Here is a 20,923-nt window from a genome sequence, read left to right on the forward strand (position 1 = left end):
TGGTTTAGAGATTAGACAAAATCACTAAACAAAGTATTACATAGACTCTTGGAGATCGACCGGGGTGGGGAGGATATGGGTTGCGGGTGGGGGCGGGGGTGCTACTGTACCTCCCTGAAACGAGTTTTTGCAGGGTGGGATGTCTGCATTTGAGAGCTCATGTCTTAACCATGAAGTGACTGAAGCAGTGGGGGTGTAAAAGAGATGGTTTACTCGCACCGAGCCTAATTTGGTTTTCTTGAGGGGTGTGGCATTAGAAACAGGCGATGAGACCGGTGTCACGCGATATAGTCGTGGGGAGACGCCTGCAATCGGCTGGTTGGTTCACTTGGGAAAGTGGGAAAGTGGTTCACTTCTCCTTTGTGTCACACGCAGAAGTCTCGCTCCGAAGTTTGGTGCGGATGCCACAACAGAACCGGCGCAGGTAAGTGAGGAGAGTTTTAATTCCAGACTATGTTCTGTCAATGTGCCAGGGACTGTGGGATGCACAGTTGAAGGGGAGACATTTTTAATGAAAAAGCCCGTGAGCGCGCCAGCCGACTGGACGGGTTTTTAAATCAGCTGTGAAGTGTCTGAGTGTAGCCGTCTCGGTAAATTCAGCTGGGGTGTTTACTGATGGTATGAAATGGATTTTGACAAGAAGTAAAAGGAAAATGACTGAGGGGTTTGGGGGTGTCAAAGAAAACGTCGACTTCAGTTTGCGGGAGACTCCCAGGGGAAGTGGGATGTCTGCAATGGAGTCGCACGTGTTAAACTCTCCCTCTCCTCCCCCGCTCCCTCTCCCCGGCCCCCGCTCCCTCTCCCTCTCCTCCCCCGCTCTCTCCCCGGCCCCGGCCCCCGCTCCCGCCTCACCCGCCCTCGCTCTCTCCCCGGCCCCGGCCCCCGCTCCCCCTCTCCCCGCCCCGCCCTGCTCTCGCTCTCCTCCCCCTCTCCCCCACCCCACCCCACCCCACTCTGAATTCTTTCCTGCAGCCGATAAAAAATGAAGTAGTTGGGTAGAACCTTTGAGAAGTAACAAATATTTGCACCATACAAGTGCCAGAAATTACCACCTTCAAGAGGATCTTCAGAAGGTTCAAAGGTCGCATCACTAACGTTCTGCAGCATGGGGGTCTGTGTAACTGGGAATCACACATGAAAAAATGACCTTGCTGTCCCTTTACACCCACGTTGATGTACTCACCAATGGGTCATTAAAAGAGCATTCTCCTTATTTACAACTCTGAGGTAAGTTATTGCTTCAGAATTTCCTGTCAACAATCGGCCACCTACGCTGACATAGCTGTTGCCTACCTTATTGTGCAGAAAGAACTACTGTATCAACGAGCTGGGAGATCTTGTAATGAATGATTAGCTTTATACTGTCCACTATCATTGTGGCATTTGACTCTGTAATGGCACTTACATATATTCCAGATCTGTTCCTTCCGTGACCCCCACACCACCAGGTTCAGCAACAGTTATCACCCCTCAATCATTCTTGTGTTCTTATCAGGCTCCTGAACCAGTGTAGACAACCTCACTCGTCCAAATACTGAGTGATTCTACAACTGTCGCAGTTTCAAGGACTCTACAACTCATATTCTCTATATTTATTATTTTTTTTTCATTTTTCTATTTGTACAATTTGAAATTTGATGTTGAAAAACTGTTGTTAAATGCTTAGCAACACACACAAATTGCTGGAGGAACTCAGTAGGTTGGGCAGCATCTATGGAAATGAATAAACAGTCGACAGTTCAGGCTGAGATCCTTCATCAGGACCAATAACAGGATGTTGGTCTTTGCTGTCATGTTTTACAGGTGCGTTATAGAAGAGTGCAGATTGGAAATCAGACTGTCCTCCCAAAAATCTCATTGTTTATCATTCGATGGGGATTCCTAAACTTGCAACGTTATTCGCAGGTATGTAGATGGTCCCATTCAAAGACCGTTCGCCGGATTAAAATACTATACTTCCACACAGTTGTCTTTACATGTTTCCAATAAAACGAATGTGTAATTTTGATTGGTCAGTCAGTATCTGCTGAAAGAAACATAGAATATACTGATCAATAACCCTGTGCCAGAGCTGAAAAGTGGGGAGGATGGGATGAAACACATGGATTGTCTGTGATAGGACAGAGCCCAAGGGGTTGAAGGTGGAAAAATGTGGCTCCAGCTTTCAACAGCAGAGTCACTGTGGATAGGTGAAGACTGTGTTCCAATTTTGTTTCAGAATATTCAGTAACGCTCATTAAATGTGGGTGACTCTATGACTATTGGAAGCCCAGTGTAAATAGAAGAATCACACCATCTCACAAACTACTCACCCATCCAATCTCACACTCCACTGTGGGGCCGATATTTGTCTTATCAACCACCTCCGAACAGGTGGAACTGGAGTTTAAGCAAGTGATCTACCAGAGAAATAGCAATCCAGCATCCCAGAGTTTGCTTTTTGTTGTTTTTCCAGCATCTGTAGCTATTTGCTCATCAACCTGAAAAGTCAACTGTTTCTTTCCCTCTGATACTAACTGACTTGCTGAAAATTTTCAGCATTTTCTGTGTTCAAGTAACTTCCAAGTACAATGACTTTTGAAGTAAGCTGAGTAACTGTTACAGTTTATTTTCACTTAATTATCGATTAAATTCTGTATTCATCACAAAAGTACCTTTATCTAGACATTGAAAATCTGCAAAGAAGTTGGCCTGAACATTTGATGGAAAGCAGGAGTGTTGTAAATCTGTACTGCTTTGTGAGATGAAACATAGAAAGATAGAAAACCTACAGCTCAATAGAGGCCCTTCGGCCCACAATGCTGTGCTGAACATGCACTTACTTCAGAAATTACTTGGGATTACCCTTAGCTCTCCATTTTTCTAAGCTCCATGTACCTATCCAGAAGTCTCTCAAGAGACCCTCTCTTATCTGCCTCCGCTGCTGTGGCCGGCAGCCCATTCCATGCACTCACCACTCTCTGCGTATAATAAAAAAACAACTTACCCCTGACATGTCCTCTGTCCAAGCAGCTTAAATTGCACCCTCATGTTAGCAGTTTCAGTCCTGGGAAAAGGCCTCTGACTATCCACACAATCAATGCCTCTCATGATATTATACACCTCTATCAGGTCGCCTCTCATCCTCCATGACTCCAAGGAGAAAAGGCCAAGTTCACTCAGTCTATTCTCATAAGGCAGGCTCCCCAGTCCAGGCAACATCCTTGTAAATCTCCTCTGCACCCTTTCTATGGCTTCCACATCCTTCCTGTAGTAAGGCAACCAGAACTGAGCACAGTACTCCAAGTGGGACCTGACCGGGTTTCTAGATAGCTGCAACATTACCTCTCAGCTCCTAGCTCAATCCCACGATTGAAGAAGGCCAATGCACTGTGTGCCTTCTTAACCACAGAGTCAACCTGCACAGCAGCTTTGGGTGTCCTATGGACACGGACCCCAAGATCCCTCTGATCCTCCACACTGACAAGAGGCTTACCATTAATACTATATTCTGCCATCATATTTGATCTACCAAAATGAACCTGCTCACACTTATCTGGGTTGAACTCCATCTGCCACTTCTCAGCCCAATTTTGCATCCTATCAATGTCCTGCTGTAACTTCTGACAGCCCTCCACACTATCCACATCCACAACTCCTCCAACCTTTGTGCCATTAGCAAATTTACTAACCCATCCCTCCACTTCCTCATCCAGGTCATTTATAAAAATCATGATAAAGGGTCCCAGAACAGATTTCTGAGGCACACCACCGTTTATCGACCTCCATGCAGAATATGACCCATCTACAACCATTTTTTGCCTTCTGTGGGCAAGTCAGTTTTGGATTCAGAAAGCAATGTCCCCTTGGATCCATGCCTCCTTACTTTCTCAATAAGCCTTGCACCGGGTACCTTATCAAATGCTTTGCTGAACTACATCTATCACTCTACCTTCATCAGTGTGTTTAGTGACATCCTCAAAAAATTCAATCAGGCTCGTAAGGCACTTTGACAAAGCCATGCTGACTATTCCTAATCATATTATGCCTCTCCAAATGTTCATATATCCTGCCTCTCAGGATCTTCTCCATCAACTTAGCAACCACTGAAGTAAGACTCAATGGTCTATAATTTCCTGGGCTATCTCTACTCCCTTTCTTGAATACAATTAATCTATGGAATACAGTAAAGTAACTTATAAAATAATCACCAGTATTACTGTGTGATCTCCAGCACTATTAAAATACCTTAATTTAACTATTTAGTTACAGGTCAACTGAACCTGATCCTCTCACTGGTGTTAATGGAAGCTTCACATGTAGATGATTGTACAGAATTGGAGTATACACATAATGGTTGGTGCTGTCCATCATGTGAAGCGGGTAAGCCATGCCTCTATTGTATGGAATCCCTACCACTATAGAAACTATAGATTTTTTAAAACTTAAAAATCCATAACGTATGAGTGGTTAAAATTAAGAAATGATTCATTAGTGGCATTTCCCTTTTAGTATGAGATAAAAGACTGCTCTTTCTCCTTTGGTTATAGAGAATTGAAGGTCTGTCTTTAATATTTCTACTGAACCATTGGTTTCTCATTCATGCATATGATCTCTTTAGAGATTTGAGCATAGTAATGTAATAGTTCTGAGATAATCAGCAAAGTAGTGGAAGTGGTCATCAACAGTGCTATCATGTAGCACCTCTTCAGCAATAAGCTGCTTGCAGATGCCCAGTTTGGGTTCCGTCAAGGCCACTCAGCTGCTGACCTCCTCACCTCCTTCGTCCAAACATGGACCAAAGAGCTAAATATCAGAGGTGAAGTGAGTGATAGCCCTCGATATCAAGGTAGCATTTGACCCGAGTGTGGCACCAAGGTGCCCCAGCTAAAATGGAGTCAATGGGAATTAGGGGGGAAACCCTCCACTGGTTGGAATCATACCTGATAGAAAGGAAGACGGCTGTGGTGGTTGGAGGTCAATCATCTCATCCTCAGGACAACACTGCAGGAGTGACGCCTGACACTGTAACAGATAATAAATCTGTTACAATTGATCTGTTATCGAAATGTCATTGTATCAGCAGTCGATCAGTAAGAGGTCAACTGTCAATGATCTACAGGATCTTTCACTTCCATCTGGGCAGGCAGACAGACAAGGCCGTGGTTTAACATCTCTCCCGAGATACTCACTGGAACAACAGCCTAGATTTGGGGCACAAGTGTCAGAAATTGGACTTGAACCCACAACCTTCTGACTCACGGATGGTGCAGTGTTGACTTCTGAATAACAATGTTCATTTAAAAACATCCCAGAAGACATGATGTGATAAAGTAATGTAGACATTAAGGGGTGGTTGAGTCCCTTTGTCTGTGTAATGTTGTAAAGTTTAGATAATGTTGTACAGTCTGGCCTGTTGCAAAATGACCAAAAGACCCGAATATATAAATAAATGGAAAGGGAAGAGAGTTGGCAGTTAAAAACAACCAGTCCAAATGCAAACAGACAGGAGGAGTGAGGTAGCTGAAGTTGTGATAACAAGTCATTCTCAGTGCTGAGTGACTGCCTATGTTTTAATTCCCATGGTCTTGTCTAAAACTGGAGCAGGTTCGGTGCAGAACAAACAACACGACACACAGACACAAATCTGCTGAGTTTGGAAATCTTGAGCAATGCCCACAAAATGCTGCAGGATCTCTGTGAGTCAGGCAGCATCTACAGAAGGAAATAAACAGTTGATATTTTGGGCCGACAGTATTCATCAAGACAGGAAATTGAGGGCAGAAGCCAAAAGAAGGTTGTGGGGGGCGGGGGGAGGGCAGGAGTACAAGCTGGCTGGTGATAGCTGAGGTCAGGTGAGGGGAAGGTGGTTCCCTACACTTCCCCTTTCTTCCATGGTCCACTGTCCTCTGTTACATCCCTTCTTCATCAACCCTTTACGATCAACATTCTGGGGGTTACCATTGACAGGAAACTGAATGGTCTCGTCCATATAAACACCCTGGCTTCCAGAGCAGGTCAAAAGCTAGGAATCCTGTGGCGTGTAGCTCACCTCCTAACTCCCCAAAGCCTGTCCACCATCTACAAGGCTCAGGTCAGGAGTGTAATGGAATACTCGCCCCTCGCCTGGATGAGTGCAGCTCCATCAACAATTGAGAAGCTTGACACAATCCAGTACAAGGCAGCCCACCTGATCAGTGCCCCTTCCACAAGCATCCAATCCCTCCACCATCAAAGAATTTTGAATTGAATGATCTGTATTGTCATTATACATAGATACAATGAAACTCTCAGTTGCAGCAGTGTGTACTATCTACAAGAACTACTGCAAAAGCACACCAAGTTCCTAAGGCAGCTCCTTCCAGATCCAGGACCACTACTGTCTAGAAGAACGAGAACAGCAGATACCTGGGAACACCACCACGTGGAATCCCCTTCCAGGTCACTCACCATCCTGACCTGGAAACATGTCACCATTCCTTCATTGTTGCTGGGTCAAAATCATGGAATTCTCCCCCTAAGAACACGTTGGGTGTACGTACAGCTCAGGGACTGAAGTGGTTCAAGAAGGCAGCGCATCACCACCTTCTCAACAGCAACTAGGGATGGGCAATAAATGCTGGCTTAGCTGGTGATGCCCACATCCCGTAAAGTAGTGGTCACCAACCTTTTTAAGCCCAAGATCCCCTACCTCGGCCTCAATGAAAGGCAAGATCGACCTACTGAATCGGTTAGTCACACGCATGCGCACCAGGCAGAAAAGACCGGAAGTAAAGCCCCACAACCCGGAAGTAGAAATAATGTATGTACACTGTCGTTTTAATTAACAGAATCGGGACGATTAAGCCAAAACTGATTTGTAGGAAAAAAATCGGCAGGTGCATGCATGCGTACACACGTGCCCGCGCAGGGTTCATGGTCATGGTAGTCTTTCTCGGGGTAAACACAAGTGTCATACTTGACTGCTACTTTTTGTCCATTATTTGGGAGTGAGAAATTTGACTCATAACTGCAGACAGCCAGTTTGAGACAGTCTGAAGTGTCTGTCAGTAAGACAGCTCCTATACTTAGATTTCATAATTTTCATCTGTTACAGCACAGCGCCCTCGCAAACCTCCTGACAGACTGAATATTTGAATGGACAGTTTCCTTTGTTAGACTGAATATTGAACCTGCCACGTTTTTCAGGTGTTTTGTGTTGGTAAACTGTTACTGAGACACTAGTATAAGTTTCAGAGGTACGCAAGATAATGACACCACTGTTTTTGTTTCCCAGTTATTTACGTTTGGGGAATGTTGGGATTTAAAGGGGGGAGAAGTGTTCTAACATGAGCATTATAAAGATAAGTTAATACAAATTAGGATAATGAGAATATAGCAACACCCCATACTACGGAAGCTGTTTGTAAAGAGAGGTTGCTTCCAGGTTGCGGGGTTTTACTTCTGGTCTTTTCTACCGCGGTTCATGGTGGGGGAGCTACACACGTGCGTGCTGGGCAGAAAGAACGGAACTAGAAAGCTGGAAGCAATCTCTCAACAGTATTTGTGTACTTTTTCTTTTTTTTTTGAGATCTACTGGGAAAGTCTCAAAGATCGACCAGCCGATCGTGATCGACGGGTTGGGGACCACTACCGTGAAGGAATAAACTTCAAAAAAAAAATTATGAGGGGTATCCAAAAGGTGCATGCTTAGATAGAGTGCGTGTGGAATGAGCTGCCAGGCTAAGTGATAGATGTGAGTTCAGTTGAATTGGTGCATGGATGAGGGATGTCTGGAAGGCCATAATTCTCCATAGGTGAGGCTATGCAGAAGACCAGATCAGCAAGGACTAGATGGGTCGAAGGGATTCTTTCTGTGCTTTAGTGCCCTCTGATTCAACACCATAAGTCCTTCCAGGCTCGATAAGAAGTTCAAAGACTTCAGCCTTCACCCTGCCTTGTGTAACTGGATCTTGGACTTCCGCTCAGATCACAGGCAGGTGGTAGGAGTGAGCTCCCTCACCTCTGACCCTCAACTCGGGGCTGTGTACTAAGCTCCCTCCTTTACTCTCTGTATACCCATGACTGTGTCGCCACCCACAGCTCAAATCTGCTAATTAAACTTGCTGATGGCACTACACTAATCTCAAATAATAATCAGGCAGCCTACAGAGAGGACATCATCACCCTGACACAATGGCGTCAAGAAGACGACCTCTCCCTCAACGTCGCAAATACAAAGGAGCTGGTTGTGGACTACAGGAGGAATGGAGACAGGCTGACCCATATAGACATCAATGGAGCTGGGGTTGAGAGGGTGATCAGCTTTTTGTTCCTTGCCATAAACATCACCGAGGATCTCACATGGTCTGTACATACTGGCTGGGTGGTGAAAAAAGGCACAACAGTACTTCTCTCACTTCAAACGATTGAAGAAGTTTTCTATAGCTCCCAAAATTCTAAGAACTTTCTATAGGGGCACGATTGAGAGCATCCTGATGGGCTACATCACCACCTGGTATGGGAACTGTACCTCCCTCACTGCAGGACTCTGCAGAGAGTAGTTCTGGATAGCCCCCCAGACCATCTGTAGATGTGAACTTCCCAATATTCAGGACATTTGCAAATAAAGATGTGCAAGAAAGGGCCTGAAGGATCACTGGGGACCTGAGTCACCCCAACCACAAACTGTTCCAGCAGCTACCATCTGGGAAACAGTACTGCAGTATAAAAGCCAGGACCAACAGGCTCCGGGACAGCTTCTAACACCAGCCCATCAGACTGATTAATTCATGCTGACGCAACTATATTTCTGTTATATTGACTCTCCTGTTGTATATAATATTATAAATTACTGTAATTGCGCATTTGAATGGAGATGTAACGTAAAGATTTTTACTCACGTATATGAAGGATGTAAGTAATAAAGGTCAATTCAGCTCATTGGGAACAGACAGAAGCCCAGTTTAAATAGAAGGATAAACTTGCCATCTCACAAACCTGCCCAGTCACACAGTCCGCTGTGGTAGAGACTGTGTAGCCCACACTGGCCTTACCAACCGCCTCAAAACCCACAGAACTGGAATGTAACCAAGTGATTTATCAAAGAAAGACCTCAATACCAATTTGCCAACACAATCCCTGATGCGTATCATAATGATCCTTAGTTAATGTTATTTGTTTAGTAACAATACCATTTCTCAGGTGAGGTTTTTTTTGATAACCTGCATTGTAACTGGTTACCTGATTGTTTTGTAACTCCATGCCTGCCTTTCCCCATGTACATGTCTGTTGCAGGTAAGAGAGTATCTGAACACTGCACTCGTCAATTCAGCACACAGTGTGAACAATGCCCAGATGGGGAATACTCTGACCGTTACACTGGATCGGAGAAATGTTTGGCGTGTAAATCGTGTAATCAAGGTATGGATTGAGAATTTACACTCAGTGGCCACTTTATTAGGTACACTTCTACTACTGCTTGTTAATGCAAATATCAAATCAACCAATCATGTGGAGACAACTCAATGGGTAAAAACATGCAGACATGGTCAAGAGGTTCAGTTGTTGTTCAGACCAAACATCAGAATGGGGAAGAAGTGTGATCTAAGTGACTATGACTGGGGAATAATTGTTGGTGCCAGATAGGGTGGGTTGAGTATTAAAGAAACTGCTGACCTGCAATTTCACCCCCCCCCACACACACAACAGTCTCTATAGGTTAGAGAATGGAGTGAAAAACACAAACATCCCAGGGTGCAGAATCTTACCCCAAACATCACCCTTGATGGTTGCTCTCTTGATGTAGTCGACTCCTTCGCCTATCTTGGGCCGACCATCACCAGCTCCTGTCCCTCGAAGCACAGGAGAACAGCAGGATTGGCAAAGCTGCAGCTGCCATGGTCAGACTGAGCAAGGGAGTGTGGAACAGCAGACAGCTGACAAACGAGACCAAGCTGAACGTGTTCCAGGCACGTGTGCTCAGCACACTCCTCTACACCAGCGAGGCTTGGACACCATACATCAGCCACGATAAGAGGCTAAACTCATTCCACCTACACTTCCTTAGGTGCACCTTGCTCATCTGGTAGAACAGAATCACCAACAGAGGTTCTGCAATGGGCTGACACCTGCAGCATCCACACGCCACTCAGTCACAGACGCCTCAGATAGCTGGGCCACGTCAAACGGGTGGACCAGGGTCGCGTTCCCAAGGACATGGCGCATGGCGAGGGTTTCCGCCCACGAGGAAGACCGTGCCTCCGCTACAGGGATGCCTGCAAGTGTGACATGAAGCTGGCAGGCATCGACCTCAACGCGTGGGAGGAAACAGTTGAAGCTCAGACAGCACGTAGGGCTGCAGTCAAAAGCGGTGTACAACGTGCTGAGATAGCAAGGAGCAAACTGCTCATCGACAAGAGAGCCAGAAGAAAAGCCAGAGCTGCATCACCATAGCACCTTCCACCGCCTGCAGCTGCAGTGAAAGAGACTGTCACTGTAGGGTTGGTCTGTACAGCCACCCAAGAAAATGCAAATAGTACCCCAAGTCTACAACCCCAGGAACCACCAGGAAACCTGTCACACCATCATCTCTCAAGACGTAGGGAAGCTGCCGCTGCAGACGAGTGTAGATACTTGGAATTCAGAACCTAGGATGGAGATTGAGAATTCCAGGTAGGAGACGGGGACTGGGAAGTCAGGATTTAAGCCAGCGATCAGGAACATGGGATTGGAGAGTAGGGACCAGGCGTTCAGAGCACAGGCAGGAATCGGCATTCAGAGGACAGGATAGTAATTAGGAATTCTGGGTTCCAGGAATTGGGAAACTAAAATTTGGATTGGAGGATTGAGAATAGAGACCCCTGGTAGACTGTAACTCACTGGGTTCAGATTGGGTAGCATAGTGACGTAGTGGTTAGTGTAACACTACAGTGCACCAGCTGTAAGATTGGAGTTTGAATCCCACCGCTGTCTGTAAGGAGTTTGTACATTCTCCCCATGACCACATGGGTTTCCTTTGAATGCTCCAGTTTCCACCCACTTTCTAAAGACTTGTATCAACTGCCCTCGTGGTGTGTTGTGTACAAAGCTGGGCAGGGAGTTAAACACCTCAAGAATCTCCAGAGCTGGAAACTTTCTTCAGGGGTTTCAATGAGAAAACTTTGTGAAACTGCAGAAAGTTACATAAAACGTTTTAGATTCAATACAGGATCATCGTGCTCCTGAAAATACTAATATTATTGATCGTTCTTACGACCAAGGTTAAACAAGGTAATACTTTAATACGACATTTTTCAGCTATACCGTGGACAAGAATAAACTTGTATCGAGTAAACTTCCATATAGGCTGGCTCCTTTGCCCAGGTGCCAACAACTCTGTTGTTCATCAATAAAACAGTTATTGCTTGTTGCATCTCGATTTAATTTCTGATCCTTCGGGTTCTTCTGGGAGTCAGAAATGACCAGCAGCCTTAATTCCAACATTTCAATTTAGTTTAGAGTGCAAACAAACATAAAAATACAGCAAATTAAATAAAGAGCTGAGAAACGATGCTAAAATAGGAATTAGTGCTAAGAAATATAAGACAAAGGAATAAAGATGGTGCTTCTAAAAAATCTGTCACTTTTGTAGATCAAAGCAATTTACAAGGTAGTGATAAATCACTAATATGCATGATGCACAATAGAGTACCCAGCAACAATCACTTTGATGTCCCACTGGTCAGAGGCCTCTAATCTGGAAAGCAGTGTTCCCCAGTCATTTTAATATCCATTTGGCATCTTCACCTGGAGTGTATGTGTTCTATTGATTATTATATGAAAGAAATGGACTTCCTTAAACGTGAGGAATGGGATTCTGCTTTTGGATTTAAGAAGATGATCATCAAATTGACACGAAAAAGGCACGCTAAATACTAGACACATTTAGTCAGAAGCAGAAAATGAGACCATAAAAGGTTAAGTAATGAGAAAGAAAAATGGCAAATGGAAGATCTGGTTGATGTGCATGTTTTTTTACATGTCGACACAACACACCAGAGCAAGTTCCTCATTCATGTAAATATATGTGGTGAGTAAAGTTGCTCCTTCTGATCCTTGAGACATGATACATTGGTAAAGAAGCAAGTGTTAGAGAAATTAATATTCTCTGCCTGTCTTCAGAGAGGAAAATGCAGAAAACTCCCAGAAATAGTGGCGAACCATTGGTCTGGGGACAATAGAGAGCTAAAATAAATTAATGAAAAGTAGCAGTGGAGAAATTAATGACACTGAGCACCCACAAATCGTTAGGATCTAATGACCGCATCCCACGTTATTAAAGAGTTGTCTGTTGACGTAGTGGCTGCACTGGTTGTCACACAGACCAGTTAGCTCAGAATGAGTTAATCAGGAAATGTTAGAATCCGTTATAAAGAAATAGTAACAGGAAGGAATAAAAGCACTGGGTTGTCTCTCACTCGACAGATCAGCTGGTTCTGAGATTCAGAATTGGGTTTAATATCACCGATATTTGTCATGAAATTTGTTGCTTTCTGGTTGCTTAATACTAACATTTGTATTTATAGTAGTTCCTGTATTTATTTCAATTTTCCGACATCTGCAACTATTGCTTTTTGAGTGATATGTTAAGTTTGCTTCAGATACAAAGCAGGTTGCAGTGTAAGTTAATGGAAGGATATGGACAGGCTAAGTGAAAGGGTGACGTGGTAAATGGAATATAAAATTCTTCATTCACTTTGATTAATAATGGAAAAACAGAGTATATTTTAAATGTTTGTGGAGCTCTCGTGAGACTGTCCCTTGATGTTGTGAACACGTCTGGTGTCTTGGTCTGAAGATGGACATATTTTTGATAGAGGAAGCCTAACAAGAATTCCTGGGATAAGGAATTGTCTTATGAGGAAAGATTAACTGGGCCTGTATTACTCTAGAGTTTAGAAGGAGAATGAGAGATGATCATACAACACTTTTTAAAAAATAAAGTTTTAGTGGGATTGACGAGAATAACATCTTCCCTTGCTGGGGCATCTGGAACATGGGGTCACAGTGTCGGATTAAGAGCACAGCTGCTTTGAGAGGCTCACCAGCTGTGCATGTTTAAGACCAAGAGTGATATATTTGTAGATTTTGAGTGATGTGGGGATAGTGTGTGAGAGAGGTGCTGAGATCTTTTTGAATGGTGGAGCAGGCACGAGGGGTTCAGCAGGCAAATCCTGATTCAGTTTGATATCATCTTCTGTCTAACTTGAAACAGAAAGCAGTTTATTGTAATTCAATATCAATCTCAAATGTTTCGTATTTACAGAGCTGGGACTTCAAACTAAAGAAAACTGTACTGCCACTCGCAATACGATATGTGAGCCCAGGGAGGGGTATTATTGCATTGACAGCTGTCAGAAGGTCAGAAAGCACACAGCATGCCCACCTGGTGAAAGAGTTAAAGAGAACGGTAGGTTGATGGAGTGCCGTTACTAAGTGCTGTGCCCTGGGCAGGACAGGGGAAATTGAAATCACTGGCACCAACTGGAGTTTGCTCTGAGGATGGCTGCCTGAGGCCCCCTACTGGCAATGGCAGCTTGCTGTTAGTTCTTTGAGTGTAACTGGAATGGTCTTTGGATTTGTATCTTAAGAAGCTAGTTCATCCCACTTTCCATTTTTACCCACTATTGGCCAGACTTGACTTTCAGCCACAATTGTCCTTTTTTTTTGCTTGAATGTGCACTCCTGACCACAGAAATTGGACCATCAGATCTGCTCTGCCACTCCATCAAGGCTGATTTATTATCACTCTTAATCCCTTGGCAATTCTGCCTTCTCCATGTAACTTTTAGAAACATAGAAAACCTACAGCACAATACAGGCCTTCGGCCCACAATGCTGTGCCAAACATGTACTTACTTAGAAATTACCTAAGGTCACCCATAGCCCACTATTTTTTTAAGCTCCAGGTACCTATCCTGGAGTTTCTTAAAAGACCCTATCATATCTGCCTTCACCACCATCACTGGCAGCCCATTCCACGTGTTCACCACTCTGAGTTCTAAAAAAACCAACTTACCCTGACATCACCTCAGTACCTACTTCCAAGCACCTTAAAAATATGCCCTCTTGTGCTAGTCATTTCAGCCCTGGGAAAAAAGCTTCTGACTATCCACACAATTAATGCCTCTTATCATCTTATACACCTCTATCAGGTCACCACTCATCCTCCGTCACTCCAAGGAGAAAAGGCCAAGTTCACTCAACCTATTCTCATAAGGCATGGTCTCCAATCCAGGCAACATCCTTGTAAATCTCCTCTGCACCCTTTCTATAGTTTCACATCCTTCCTGTAGTGAGGTGACCAGAACTGAGCACAGTACTCCAAGTGGGACCTGACCAGGTTTCTATATAGCTGTAACATTACCTCTCGGCTCCTAAACTCAATCCCACGATTGTTGTAGCCCAATGCACCGTATACCGCCTTAACCACAGAGTCAACCTGCACAGCAGCTTTGAGTGTCCTATGGACTCGAACCCCAAAATCCCTCTGGTCCTCCACACTGCCAAGAGTCTTACCATTAATACTGTATTCTGCATCGTTTGACCTACCAAAATGAACCACCTCACACTTATCTGGGTTGAACTCCATCTGCCACTTCTCAGTCCAATGTTATGTCCTATCGATGTCCCGCAGTAACCTGACAGCTCTCCACACTATCCACAACACCCCCAACCTTTGTGTCATCAGCAAATTTACTAAGTCATCCCTCCACTTCCTCATCCAGGTCATTTATAACAATCACGAACAGAAGGGGTCCCAGAACAGATTCCTGAAGCACACCACTGGTCACCGACCTCCATGCAGAATATAAGTCATCTACAATCACCCTTTGCCCTCTGTGAGCAAGCCAGTTCTGGATCCACAAAGCAAGGTCCCTTTGGATCCCATACCTCCTTACTTTCTCAATAAGCCTTGCATGGGGTACCTTATCAAATGCCTTGCTGAAATCCATATACACTACATCTACGGTTCTTCCTTCATCAATGTGTTTAGTCGCATCCTCAAAGAAATTCAATCAGGCTTGTAAGGCAGGATCTGCCCTTGACAAAGCCATGCTGACTATTCCTAATTAGGAGCAGTCAACATGGATTTGTGCGTGGAAGGTCATGTTTGACAAATCTTATTGAATTTTCTGAAGAGGTCACTAGGAAAGTTGACAAGGGTAAAGCAGTGGATGTTGTCTATGTGGACTTCAGTAAGGCCTATGACAAGGTTCCACACAGAAGGTTAGTTAGGAAAGTTCAATTGTTGGGTATTAATATTGAAGTAGTGAAATGAATTCAACAGTGGCTGGATGGGAGATGCCAGAGAGTTGTGGTGGATAACTGTTTGTCAGGCTGGAGGCCGGTGATTAGTGGTGTGCCTCAGGGATCTGTACTGGGTCCAGTGTTGTTTGTCATATACATTAATGATCTGGATGATGGTGTGGTAAATTGGATTAGTAAGTATGCAGATGATACTAAGATAGATGGCATTGTGGATAATGAAGTAGATTTTCAAAGCTTGCAGAGAAATTTAGGCCAGTTAAAAGAGTGGGCTGAAAGATGGCTGATGGAGTTTAATGCTGATAAGTGTGAGGTGCTACATTTTGGTAGGACCAATCAAAATAGGACATACATGGTAAATGGTAGGGCATTGAGGAATGCAGTAGAACAGAGTGATCTAGGAATAATGGTGCATAGTTCCCTGAAGGTGGAATCTCATGTGGATAGGGTGGTGAAGAAAGCTTTTGGTATGCTGACCTTTATAAATCAGAGCATTGAGTATAGGAGTTAGGATATAATGTTAAAATTGTACAAGGCATTGGTGAGGCCAAATTTGGAGTATTGTGTACAGTTCTGGTCACCGAATTATAGGATAAATGTCAACAAAATAGAGAGAGTACAGAGGAGATTTACTAGAAATGGTACCTGGGTTTCAGCACCTAAGTTACAGAGAAAGGTTGAGCAAGTTAGGTCTTTATTCTTTGGAGCGTAGAAGGTTGAGGGGAGACTTGATAGAGGTATTTAAAATTATGAGGGGGATAGATAGAGTTGATGTGGATAGGCTTTTTCCATTGAGAGTAGGGGAGATTCAAACAAGAGGACATGAGTTGAGAGTTGAGGGGAAAAAGTTTAGGGGTAACACGAGGGAGAACTTCTTTACTCCGAGAGTGGCAGCTGAGCAATTCGCAACTCTATCTCATCTCTATCACCTGCATATCCTCCCTCTGCACCTTCTCTAGGATTTCTCTATTTGTGAGCCAACCACCCCTTCCTCCATCTCTTCAGTTCAGTTTTGACACCTTTACTAATCAAAAACCTGTCAACTTCCTCATTATATATACTGAATGACTTGGCCTCGACAGCTGTCAATGGCAAGGAATTCCACAGATTCACCACCCTCTGGCAAGAAATATTCCCCCTCAGCTCTGATATCATTATTAGTTTGTTATTGCCTTATCTGCCCTCTTCTCTCACTGTTATTCTAAAGTCTGAGCAAATTCTTCAGTTGACACAGGCCCACACACTATTCCTCCATTAGGAAAGGAAACCACCACAGCCTGTTCCTTTCCTGTGCAGCTCGGAGCTGGGAGTGTTATTCGTACAGTGGAGTGACCGAGAAGCACGGGTGTATTAGTAACTGACTGAAGGGATTTGTGGATGTCAGAACAGGTTAAAAAAATATTTGCTGCTAAACACTGAGAACTACTCAGTGAAGTGGATTCAACATGTTACGGGTGACAACTTCATCACTGTTGAAAGTGGAAGTGCAAAAATAGCTAGTTTACTTGGTTCATTGTTAAACATTGTTCACAGGTGAAGAAAATTAACTGTATGAAGAGGAGTGTGGAAAGTAACAAGGTCTCTCTGACACTGGTATTATAGACTCTACAAGTTACCCACAAAGGCATTGATTCTGTGTTTCAGGAACACCTTTCAATGATACAGTGTGTGAGAAATGTCCTGACGGAACATTTTCAAGCGAAGCTTCAACAACTGAAGAGTGTAAGAACTGGACAGTGTAAGTACCTCAGACTCCACGGTATCCATGTTCAGAAAGTACCACCTCGTTGATTTTTCTCAATACCACCTTTCTTTTTGCCCCAAACCACCAGGAAAGAGGCGACACAGTGACCATGCCAGGACCACTAGACTCAAGAACAGTTACTTTCCCCAAGCTGTCAGTCTGATCAACACCTCCCCACATTAACCCAACCCACCACTCCCCACACTACTACATACACGTCACCCAGCATCACTTTATGTACATATAATCAGTCTGTGTGTTTTGTAGGATTGCTTTTATATTTATTGTGTTTTTATTTCTTTATTATGTTCTTTAAGAACATAAGACATAAGAGGAGAATTAGATAAATCTGTCTATCAAGTCTGCTCTTCCAGTCAGTCATGGCTGATTTATTATCCCCTGCAACCCAATTCTCCCCAAAACCTACCACATGACCATAAGGCATTGAGGCAGAATTTATGCCTGTTTTTTTTTTCAAGCTACTTCGAATCTGGAGTAACAATCATTTTGTTCTCCTTTCACAAAAGAGAAAATCTACAGATGCTGGAACTCTAAGCAACGCACAAAATGCTGGAGAAACTCAGCAGGCCAGGCAGCATCTATAGAAAAGAGTATACTCGATGTTTCAGGCCGAGACCCTTCAGCAGGACTGGAGAAAGAAAGACCTCCTTCACATTTGTGCACTAAAGAATGACAATAAGCCATTTTTATTTATCTACTGAAGTACAGCGTGGAGTAGACCCTTCTGGCCCTTTGAGCTGTGCTGCCCAACAGTTTCCTATTTAATCCCAGCCTAATCACGGGACAACTTGTAATGACCAATGAACCTACCAACCGATACATCTTTGGACTGTGGGAAGAAACCAGAGCACTCGGAGGAAACCTCCGCAGTCACGGGAAGATCGTACAAACTCCTAACTGTCAGCTCAGGAATTGATCCCAAGTTGCCCCAACCTCAATCTTGAATCTTTCACAATCTGCCTTTCAGAAACAATTAATCATTTGCACTAATGTACTGTTAACAAGATAGAACTTGGTTGAAAACACTCTTCTATGTTTCTCACTTCTTTAATTAGAGGGAATTAAAGAAACTGCCTGGCCCATTGATGTACATTTGAAAAGTATTTCCCTCCTTTTGCCTTGTCCTGGGTGGGAGATCTTTCAGTGAATTGTCTCATTGTCTGGATCTTCCTTTCTGTATCCCAAATGCAAGTCTCTCATTTCAGGAATAACTGGGAGCTTTTGCACTTAGGCAGCAACTCCCAGATGAAAAAAATTAGCAGACTCAGTTAATTTGGAGAGTGTGGAGTTCCTTACAGGTCTGCAAAAGATGAGAAGTACTTTTCTTCATCCTTATGTAACCACACTACAGAAACAATGCTGATCTGTCTTTGTACTAATTGTGTTCATTCCAGTAAACCCTGTGTGTAATCTGTTTAGTTGATGTTTTTATTGTGAATGTGGTGTCTCTGATGCTCCGTGTCTGTGATGCTGTTGCGAGTAAGTTTTACATTGTACTTGTCATAGACACTCAGTGGCCACTTTATTCCAGTACCTCTTTGCCTAATGACGACACCACTGAGAGTATGGTCATGGTTTTCTGCGGCTCTACCCGATCTACTTCAAGGTTGGATGTGTTGATTATTCAGCGATGCTCCCCTGCACATCACTGTAGTAAAACATGGTTAATTGAGTTTCTGTCAGCGTGAACCAGTCTGGCCTTTCTCCTCTGATCTCTCTCACAAGATGTTTTTTGCCCACAGAACTGCCACTCAGGTAAATTTTTTTTGTTTTTCACACTATTCTCTGTGAACTCTAGAGACTGATTTGCATAAAAATCCCAAGAGATTGACAGTTTCTGAGATGTTCAAATCACCCCGCCTGATACCAACAATCACTCCATGGTGAAAGTCACTTGGGTGACATTTCTTCATCATTCTTCCCCATTCTGAGGTTTGGTCTGAACGGCAACTGAACCTCTTGACCTTGTCTGCATGCTTTTAGGCGTTCAGTTGCTGCCACATGATTGTCTGATTAGATATTTGAATTAACGAGCAGGTGTACAGATGCAGTTCAAAGTAAAATTTATTGTAAGAGTACATATATGTCACCACATACAACCCCGAAATTCTTTTGTGGGCATACTGAGCAAATCTACAGACTGTAACTGTAACTAACTGTGAACATCAGGAACTGTAATCTGCCACTGTAGATATAAATAAATACCAATAAATAATGAGCATGACGTAACAAGATAAAAGAGTCCTTAACTGAGTGTAACTATCCTCTTCTGTCCAAGAGCCTGATGGTTGAGGGGTGGTAACTGTTGTTGAACATTGTGGTGTGAGCCCTGAGGCTCTTATACTTTCTGCCTGGATGGTGAGGATCTTTGATGGTGGATGCTGCTTTTCTATGACAACGTTTCATGTGGATGTGCTGAATTGTTGGGAGGGTTTTACTCGTGATGTACTGGACCGAGTCCTCTACCTTTTGTAGGATTTTCCACTCAACGACATTGGTATTCCCATACCAGGCTGGAATTCAGCCGGTCAGCACACTTTCCACCACACATCTGCAGAAGTTTACCAAGGTTTTTGATGACACACTGAAACTCTGCAGACTCCTGAGGAAGAAGAGGCTCTGTCATGCTTTCTTTGCAGTTGTATTTATATGAAGGTGTACCTAATAAAGTAGCCACTGAGTGTACGTATGTTTCAGTTCAGGTGATGCATTTTCACTTTAGGTATTTCTAAAAAAACTTGAAAATGAAAACATACGTATATCATACATTCTCTGCATAATTCAAGTATAATCATAATTTGCACATAACTTTGTAAACTGAATTACAAAAAATCCTTAAGTATATTTTTACATATTCTACATCAAAAAAAATGTGTTGAATTGTTGAGCAACACACAAAATGCTGGAGGAACTCAGCAGATCAAGCAGCATCTATGAAGGGGAATAAACAGTCGATATTTCGGGAACGAGATCCTTCATCTGGACTAGAAAGGAATGGGGCAGACGTCAGAATACAAAGGTGGGAGGGGGGAGTATGATGTAAGAAGCTGGGGGATAATAGGTGGAAGAAGTAAAGGGCTGAAGGAGAAGGAATCTAATAGAAGAGTTGGTGACCACTACTGTAGATCATTGGCTGTTGACATTTTTTCTGATTGACTAGGATTTCAATAACAGATAATCGTAACATTTATTGTAATTAAACTTAGAGCAACTATTGCAGGTGCTTGTATGGATACATGTTTTTTTATGTCTTCCCCAGATGTGAAATGGCCAAATTGAAACAGGTTGAACCAGGGAGCGCTGAAGCTGACGTGAAATGTGAAGCAGTGTCCGTGTCCAACTGGATAGTTTTTGTTTCTGTTGCGGTCGTTATTTTGCTTGTAATTCTTGGTGGTATCGTGGCATATGTTTTATGGAAGATACACAAACATAAAACAGGTATGTGAATGAGCTACTGTGTGCATAGAACATAGAATATTACAGCACAGTACAGGCCCTTCGGCCCATGATGTGTCGACCTTTTAACCTACTCTAAGGTCAATCTAACTCTTCCCTTCTACATAGCTCTTTCCAGATTCTGATTCCGATTTACTTCTCTATTTATCACATGTACATTGAAACATACAATGAAATGCATGTTTGCATTAACAACTGACACACCCAAGGGTGTGCTGGGGGCAGCCTGCAAGTGTCAGACACATTCCAAGGCCAGTACAGCTTGCCCACCACGATCAGCACAACAGCAACATAACACACTCTACAGGGCAACACAAGCAGAAACAACTACCGAACAAAATAAGACAACAACAGCCAAACAAGCCGCTTTCCCAGCCTCCCACTCGTAATACAAACAGGCCTCCAACCCCAGGACAGGTCAGCTCCTGGCCTCCA

General features: G+C 43.6%; 2 protein-coding genes across 2 annotated transcripts in view; both read left to right on the forward strand.

Annotated features, from left to right (window-relative positions):
- The window catches only part of LOC140718519 (tumor necrosis factor receptor superfamily member 3-like), a 110,247-nt gene that overhangs the window by 67,689 nt on the left and 21,635 nt on the right, over positions 1-20,923 (forward strand). Inside the window, exon 11 of the mRNA XM_073032473.1 lies at positions 20,334-20,470. Within this exon, the coding sequence (XP_072888574.1) occupies positions 20,334-20,470 (137 nt within the window). The remainder of the gene's footprint in view (positions 1-20,333; positions 20,471-20,923) is intronic.
- LOC140718525 (tumor necrosis factor receptor superfamily member 14-like) lies at positions 1,057-19,081 on the forward strand. Its single transcript, XM_073032488.1, has 7 exons — positions 1,057-1,227; positions 1,804-1,905; positions 4,246-4,362; positions 9,256-9,381; positions 13,265-13,408; positions 16,912-17,005; positions 17,539-19,081. The coding sequence occupies exons 2-7, from the start codon at positions 1,872-1,874 to the stop codon at positions 17,564-17,566; spliced, it is 543 nt and encodes a 180-aa protein (XP_072888589.1). The 5' UTR covers positions 1,057-1,227; positions 1,804-1,871; the 3' UTR covers positions 17,567-19,081.

Source organism: Hemitrygon akajei, chromosome 29 (genome assembly GCF_048418815.1).
Source record: "Hemitrygon akajei chromosome 29, sHemAka1.3, whole genome shotgun sequence".
In the NCBI taxonomy this organism is placed as follows: domain Eukaryota; kingdom Metazoa; phylum Chordata; class Chondrichthyes; order Myliobatiformes; family Dasyatidae; genus Hemitrygon; species Hemitrygon akajei.

Coding starts and splice junctions, on each gene's coding strand:
- LOC140718525 (XM_073032488.1), top strand. CDS start 1,872: ATGGGGATTCCTAAACTTGCAACGTTATTCGCAG. Junction 1,906..4,245: donor ACTTGCAACGTTATTCGCAG/GTATGTAGATGG, acceptor TTAACTATTTAG/TTACAGGTCAACTGAACCTG. Junction 4,363..9,255: donor CTGTCCATCATGTGAAGCGG/GTAAGCCATGCC, acceptor TGTCTGTTGCAG/GTAAGAGAGTATCTGAACAC.